Here is an 8,393-nt window from a genome sequence, read left to right as displayed (position 1 = left end):
AAGTTAGTCATCATAGAATCAATATGTCTGTTGTTGTATACAATGTTCTCCTGGTTCTGTTCCTCTCACCCAGCATCAGATTTGTTATTTTTTTTTTTCCTGCCATTTTCATAGGAATGCTAACTCGTCAACTACGAGCAAATATTTTAATTAACATTTGGGGTAGGGGAAGGGAGCGAGGAACGCTTTGGAAATCGTACAGTAAAATGGTAGAAAACGTTGAATTTGCTTATAAAACGGAACCTCGGGAAGACTAACAAATAGGAGCTTCGGGCCACCTTTTCACTGTGTCATCTCTTCTCATCTGCCTTCTTTGTGTCCCAGTGCACTTTGGAAATGACAGCTGCCTGGAGCAGCCTGGAGAGCCCTCCAGCAGCCTCGCTGCCCCTGGCATCAGGAGAGGGTGCCAGGATTATACTCAGGGAGTTTTTTTAGCTTTTCTTTTTCAGTCTCGCTCTCGTCCCTTGGGATCACCAAGGACTGTGAGTAGCCCATGGCAACCTGCTCTGTGTAAATGCCATCCAAGGTTTTCACTTCTTGGGCTGCGGTGGAAGACTTGGGCTTGTGATCGCCGTAGCCCAATTCACCGAAGGTTGGAGATGGGCCCCAGCTGATGGTGCTCTCATCCGCAGCCACAATAATACTGCTTTTCCCACAAGCTAAGCTTCTAATTTTCCAGCCACGGAGGTCTTGAACAGCTTTGGGATACATGGTGGAATCCCGAGAAGTGTTGGTAGCACCCCAGAAAAACAGGCCACCAACTTCACTGACGGCGAACAGCATAGATTTGCGCTGCTCCACGGCCCGGGAAATCAAAGAGCTTCACCAGGCGAGGGACCATCTCATCCTTGTGCTCTGCGTGGCCCAGTCGGCCATATCCTCCAAACCCCCAAGAAAATACACGTTTCTGAGAGTCTAGAACCAGCGTGTGATTGGTGCCACAGGCAACATCTCGGACCACCACGTTGGGGACTGGCAAAATCTGTCCATCTTTTGTCTTTTCAATGAAGATGGCTACTCGGCGTGGGACCAGCTCACAGTCATATTCTATCCTCTGAGCCCGGGCAATGAATTTCCCGTCAGATTTGTGTCCCAGCTGACCATATTCAGGGCACCCAAAGGAGTAGAGGTTTCCTTTGCAGTCCATTATCATGCTGAATTCAGCCCCACAAGCCATTTTGGTAATTGGCTGGCCATTGTACATTATCTGTGCAGGGCTGGGGATTGCATCGGTCTGGTTGCCAAGGCCAAGCTGCCCCATCTTGTGCTCTCCAAATGCAAACACAGAGCCAGTTTCTGTCAAAGCCAGAGTGTGGTTCCTCCCACATGCGGCGGACACAATTACTTCCTTGCTGAGGACTTTGATGAGTTTGGGGGCCTCCACTCTCTTGGTATCACCATGTCCAAGCTGCCCCTTCTCATTTCGACCCCAGCTCCACAGCTTCCGTTCCGTGGTGATGAGCAGACTATGAGCAGCACAGGGCCCAGAGACCACCGTCGGCACCTGAACCCTGGAGAGACAGCCGTACCTGTGAGGCCCCCACAAGTTCTGCCCCAGGTTGCGGTAAGCAGCTTGCTGTTTAGGCACTTCCTTCCGACCAATGAGGTCCCAGCTGGTGGCCCCCAAAATCAAAAGCTGCCCTCTGCACTTAGAGCCTTCAAGTATTATCCGCTCCTTGGTGTGCTCTGGCTCCGCAATGATGACGGCCTGTCCCGCCCCCGCCTTGCCCAGCGGCGCCGGCTTGGCCGCCCGCTTGGCCCCGGGGCCGAGGCTGCCGCCGTCCAGCTCAGCCAGACCGTCCTCGTCGCCGCTGCTGCCGCCGCCGCTGGAGCTGCCCCACTCGGGCCGCTCCCGCTTCCTGCCCGCGGCCGCGCCGCCCCACGCCTTCCTCGGGGGGCCGCCCCGGGCCCCAGCCGCACCAGCCGCCGTCGTCCAGTTGCCCGAGCTCTGCTGCTCCCAGGCCGCCGCCACGTTGGCCCCGGCTCCGAGCCCGGCGCCGACCTTCTTCCTGGGCATCCTGGTCCCCGATGGGCGTCTTGCTCCCGCTCCGGCCGCGCTGGGTCTCCCGGTTTACTAGGTGCCCCCAACTCTGCCTCGCTCCCCTCGGCGGGAGCCCCTCGGGGCGGCTTCCTCCCTCTCAGATCCCAGGTTGCAGATCTCGCTGGGCTACCCTCGCCTTCCTCCGGCACTTCTCTTTTCTTTTGCTCTGTCTGCCTTTTTTTTTTTTTAATTGATTTTGAACAATGGGATCTCTGTCTGTCTCCGATTAAACCACGTGGATCCGCCTTCCTTCCCTTTTTTATTCATTCAAACCTCCCCCTAGCCCCGCCTTCCTCCTTTTCCCCAGGTTGGGTGGTGTTTTTTTTTTTTTAACCTTTTCTCTTTAAAGAGAAGGAAACTTCAAACTTTCCCCCAGCCCTCAGAACTGATCGCTCTTCAATTTCAGCCCCCCCATCCCCCTCCCACCTGGACTGAAAGTGATGAAAAAACTACCCCCCCTCCCATTTACAAAAAATAATTGGACCGCTCTGGCTTCTAAACCGCCCCCCCCTCCCCACATCCCCCCCGTCCCCATCCCAGCAAAGAAAAGCCAGATTTGTTATTATTTTTAATTGATTTTCTTATGTCATGTATTCTGGTTTTTTTTCTGAATAATGTATAGAAAGGGGTGGAGCCAAAATGGCAGAGTAAAAGCAGGGACTTGCTTGGGCTCTCCCCCAACCCCTCCAAATACCTGTAAAAATTACTCTAAACAAATTCTTGGAAAAGCAGAACACACAAAATGACAGAGTGAAACAAATTTCCAGCCCAAGACAACATGGAAGGTTGACAGGAAAGATCTGTTGCAGCAGTCTGAGAGAAGAGCACAGTCCAGCTCAAAAGACCCCAACATAGACTGGTCCAGGAAACCAAAAGCAGGCCACAAGGGGACTGAATCACTAGCAGCTGTGACAGTTTCCAGATTTCTCAACCCACAAAAGCCAAAGACAACTTAGAAGGTCAATAGGAAAGATCTGTTGACCTGGGTGAGAGAAGAATATAGTCTAGCCCCAGCCCCATGGTGGCAATGGTGGCAACAGTGGAAGCAGTGGCTGCAGCTGTTTCTGGAGCTCTTGGCCCAGAAGGGGATGGAGATTGAGTGGCTTGTCAGAGGGACTTTCAGGGATCTCTTTGTTGGCGCTGAGGCAGGATTCTCTTACTTTCGTGGTGCTTCTATCTGTGTTGCAGTCTTGGGTGGCAGTCCTGTGGCAAGGAGAATCATTGGCATGATGTAGCTTGTGGCAGTGGTGGAAAGGGAATCCTCTTCACAGTTTCAAGGCAGAAACGAGACCAAAGCACAGGCTAGGAGGGAAGTAAATACCACTCCTTTGATTATACCACTTTGGAAGAACTGAAAATTTACAGGTCCCTAGAAGTATCTCTGAAAATAGCTTCACAAAACCCCTGAGGCTTAGGACATTACACCCTTCATACTGGAAACAGAATCCTACCTTAAAAAAGAGAATAAAAGTCAAGTAATTGGCTGAGAAAATGAGCAAACAGTGGGGGGAGGGGGGAAATCAGACTACAGAATATTGCTTTGGTGACAATGATCAAAATGTACAACCAGAAGAAGAGAACAAAGTCAAACTCCTACATACAAAGCCTCCAAGAAAAATATGAATTTGTTGCAGGCCATGAAAGAGCTCAAAAAGATTTTGAAAATCAAATAAGAGAAGTAGAGGAAAAAATTGGAAAAGAAATGAGAGTGATACAAGAAAATCATGAAAAATGAGTCAAGATCTTGCTAAAGAAGAGCCAAAAATTATACTGAAGAAAATAACACCTAAAAAATAGACTAACCCAAATGGCAAAAGAGGTCCAAAAAGCCAATGAGTAGAAGAATGTCTTGAAAAGCAGAACTGGCCAAATGGAAAAGAAGATACTAAAGCTCACTGAAGAAAATAATTCCTTAAAAATTAGAATAAAGCAAATGGAAGATAATGACTCTATAAGAAATCAATAAATTATAAAAGAAAATAAAAAAATAAAAAGAAATAAAAAACAATGTGAAATATGTCATTGGAAAAACATCTGACCTGGAAAATAGATACAGGAGAGATAATTTAAAAATTATTGGACTATCTGAAAGTCATGACCAAAAAAAAGAGCCTAGACAACATCTTTCAAGGAATTATCAAGGAAAGCTACCCTGATATTCTAGATTCAAAGAGTAAAATAGAAATTGAAAGAATCCACTAATCACGTCCTCAAAGACATCCCAAAAGGAATCCTCCTGGGAATATTGTAGCCAATTTCTAGAGTTCCCAAGTCAAGGTGAAAATACTGAGAGCAGCCAGAAGGAAACAATTCAAGTATTGTGGAAAAACAATCAATATAACCCAAGATTTAGCAGCTTCTACATTAAAGGATTGGAGGGCTTGGAATATAAAATTCTGGAGGTCAAAGAAGGTAGGATTAATACCAAGAATCACATACCCAGCAAAACTGAATATAATCCTGCAGGTGAAAAAATGGATATTCAATGAAATAGAGGACTTTCAAGCATTCTTGATGAAAGGACCAGAGCTGAATATAAAATTTGACTTTCAAATACCAGACTCAAGAGAAACATGAAAAGGTAAACAGGAAAAAGAAATCATAAGAGACTTATTAAAGTTGAACTGTTTACATTCATACATGGAAAGAAAGATGATATTTGTAACTCATGAGACCTTTCCCAGTTTTAGGGTAGTTGAAGGGAATACACACACACACAGATATCGATACTGATATAAACATAGATAAGCATATATACACATATATACATATACACATATACATACATATAAACATGCATATATATGTATATATGTGTGTGTGTGTGTGTGTGTGTGTGGAGGGAGAGAGAGAGAGAGAGAGAGAGAGAGAGAGAGAGAGAGAGAGAGATGCATAGGGTGGCTTGAATATGAAGAAATAACTGAAAAATAAAATTAAGGAGTGAGAGAGGAATGCCCTGGGAGAAAGTGAAAGGAAAGGTAGCATGGGGTAAATTATCTCACATAAAAGAAAAACTTTTACAGTGGAGGGTAGGTAAAAGAATGAGCGAACCTTACCCTCATTGGATTAGTCTTAAGGTGAGAATAACATACACATTTCATTGCATATGGAAATCTATCTTACCCTACAAGAAAGTAAGGAGAAGGCTATATGATAGAAAAGAGGGCAGATTGCAGGACTTGTAATCAGAAGCAAACATTTTTGACAGGAGACAGGGTCACAGGAGAGAACAGAAGAAATGGGAGTGGGATAGGATGGAGGGAAATAGAGTCACAGCATGACTATTATGGAAGTGTTTTGCATGACTACCCATGTATAACCTATATTGAATTGCTTGCCTTCTCAATGAGAGTGGGTGTGGAGGGAGGGAGGGAGAGAATGTGGAACTCAAAGTTTTAAAAAGGACTGTTAAAAGTTATTTATACATGCAACTGAACATAAGATATTCAGACAATGGTGAACAGAAATCTAGAAGAGAAGGGGATAGGAGAAGTGGCGGTAGGGGGAATGATAGAAGGGAAGGTAGGTTAGAGAAACTGGTAATCAGAATGCATACTTTCTTAGGGTGGGGGAGGGGAGAGATGGGGAGAAAATTTGGAACTCAAAATGTTATAGAAGGGAATGTTGAAAACCCCAAATAAATTAATTAATAAAAAGATTATTTTTTTTAAAATAATGTGTAGAAAAGCTGATGAATATTTGTAGACTTCTAAAAAATTCTTTTACTCTACTGAAGCTATTAATTAGTTCATTTAATTAATTTGCTGATTTTCAGAGTCAACAGAAAATAGAGATGATTGTTTCTCTGCTTTATCAGTATTTATAGCCTTCATTTTGTTCTATTTTTATTGTTATAGCTAATGCTCCGAGAATTATGTTAAATAATTGTGTGGAACAGTCAATTTTTTAGACTATCTTGGACAAATTCTATGTTTTATGATCTAACTTACATCAACTTTTTTGTTTTTTTTTTCACTCTTTGAGAGCTTCTATATCTGCCAGAGTTTTAATATAAATTTTTATCCTGTTTCAACAATCCAGCTAGTAGCTGCTGTGGGGGTGAAAGACCAACAACAAAAATGCTACCAGCATGCTGCAAAAGCACAAGTTCTTTTGATCTGCTTAACTAAGGAATGCTACGTTAAAGGGTTTGACAAGCTTACTTTAATTCAGCATACAAATATCATTCACTTAGTTCAGGGGGAAAAGGCAGCACCCTGAACTTCAGAACAAAATACAAACAAATTACAAACATCGACAGTCAGACCTTGTCTGATTCAAATCCCAATACATAGTTACCAGAGTTGAACAAAGTCTCAGCATCCGGGTTTATGAGCTGGAGGGCTCCTTAGCTACAGCTGCCCAGAGTCTCTGCATCAGCACCACCATGAGTGAAAGCCCTAAACAAATTACAAACAGACAGACCAAATACAATTCATAGTTACCAACATCTAGGTTTGGCCTGGGAGCTCATAATGTGGGCTGGCCCAGAGTCACTCATGCCACCACTGCTGTGGGAAAGAGCTCCAAAGAACAGGAAGCCAACCCCTGGTTTTATATCTTTTTCAGCATCAGGGGTGAGTCACACATTTGACATGTGACTCACCCACATGATTTAAAATCGTCACAAAGAGGTGACTTAAACCCACGTGGTCTAAGAGCCTCTGATGTCCCAAACCTATCACTCAAACTCATTTGAAAACTAGGCCCTCCCCTGAGTTAGCCCTACCTTGGGCCCCACCGTAGTTACCAATCCACACCCACATAGGTTTTACACCTAATAGGGGAATACATTGCATTACTCAAAGGAAAAAAACCAAATTTTCAAGGGCACTTGTTGAACTAAGTGCTGGGAGCCCATTTTGCTTACCAACACATATCCTTACTTTATTTTTTTTAAATTTATTTTCTTATCTCCAGAATATTTCCCGATCCTTTCTTGAGGTGAATAATGAGGACCTCTTACTAATTTTCTGTAATCATGATGATGGACAAGGATATGCCATTGATTCAGTTGAGTGTTTGACATGCTGTACAAGACTGAAGTGTAAATGTTTTGATAATTTGACCAGTATGGCACTGAATAAATAAATTTACTGACAGTTGCCATTTTTATTATATTAGCTTGGCCTACCCATGAGCAACTGATATTCTTCCAATGATTTAGATCTGACTTTATTTGTGTAAAAAGTATTTTGTAGTTGTGTTGATATATATCCTGTGTTTTTCTTAGCAGGTAGACTCTCAAGTATTTTATATTGTCTACATTTATTTTAAATGGAATTTTTATTTCTAGCTCTTCCTGCTGGATTTTGTTGCTAATATATAGAATGCTGTTAATTTATGTGTGTTTATTTTGTATCCTGAAACTTTGCTTAAAATTAATTATTTCAACTTGGTTTTAAGTTGATTCTCTAGGATTCTCTAGGTAAAACATTATATCATCTATGATAGTTTTGTTTCCTCATTTCCTATTCTAATTTCTTCAATTTCTTTTTCTTCTCTTGTTGCTATAGTTAGTAATGGTTGTTCTTGTTTCATTCCTGATTTTATTTGGAAGGCTTCTATCTTATCCCTAATACAGATAAAGCTGGTTGATGGTCTTGGATATATATTACTTATCATTTTTTTAAATTTAAATTTATTTATTTAACATATTTGGTTTTCAGCATTGATTTTCACAACAGTTTGAATTACAAATTTTCTCCCCATTTCTACCCTCCCCCCCACTCCAAGATGGCTTATATTCTGGTTGCCCTGTTCCCCAGTCAGCCCTCCCCTCTATCTTCCCTTCCCACCCACCCTCCTTAAGAAGTCAAGGAATTCAACCTAAGCCACGCATGTATCGTTATGTATAACCCTTCCACAATACTCATGTTGTGAAAGGCTAACTACATTTTGCTCCTTCCCAACCCATTCTGCTTTATTGAATTTTCTCCCTTGACCCTGTCCCCTTTCCAAAGTGTCTGTTTTGATTACCTACACCCCCATCTGCCCTCCCCTCCATCATCCCCCCCCTTTTATTTTTTTTATCTTCCTCCCTCTTCTTTCCTGTGGGGTAAGATACCCAACTGAGTATGTATGGTATTCCCCCTCACGCCAAATCAGATGAGAGCAAGGTTCACTCATTCCCCCCTCACCTGCCCTCTCCCCTCCTCCCACAGAACTGCTTCCTCTTGCCACCTTTATGCGAGATAATCCACCCCATTCTATCTCTCCCTATCTCCCTCTCTCAGTATGTTGCTCTCTCATCCCTTAATTTCATTTTATTTCTTTTAGATATCTTCCCTTCATCTTCAACTCACCCTGTGTCTGCTCTCTCTCTTTTACACACACACACACACACACACAC

At 43.1% G+C, this 8,393-nt stretch overlaps 1 protein-coding gene and 1 pseudogene across 1 annotated transcript; one reads left to right on the top strand and one right to left on the bottom strand.

Moving 5' to 3' along the window:
• Window positions 1-393: 393 nt before the first annotated feature.
• On the bottom strand, window positions 394-2,017 carry LOC118844561 (protein RCC2-like). The gene is given in 2 exon segments (XM_036752465.1): window positions 394-778; window positions 780-2,017. Coding segments are annotated over 2 exon segments (1,623 nt in total).
• Window positions 2,018-2,028: 11 nt separating this feature from the next.
• Window positions 2,029-8,393, top strand: part of LOC118842062 — a 37,683-nt pseudogene continuing 31,318 nt past the window's right edge.

The sequence above is a fragment of the Trichosurus vulpecula genome, chromosome 3, assembly GCF_011100635.1.
Source record: "Trichosurus vulpecula isolate mTriVul1 chromosome 3, mTriVul1.pri, whole genome shotgun sequence".
NCBI lineage: Eukaryota > Metazoa > Chordata > Mammalia > Diprotodontia > Phalangeridae > Trichosurus > Trichosurus vulpecula.
The sequence above is the reverse complement of the archived record's forward strand: the minus strand, read 5'-3'. Positions and strand labels throughout refer to the sequence as shown.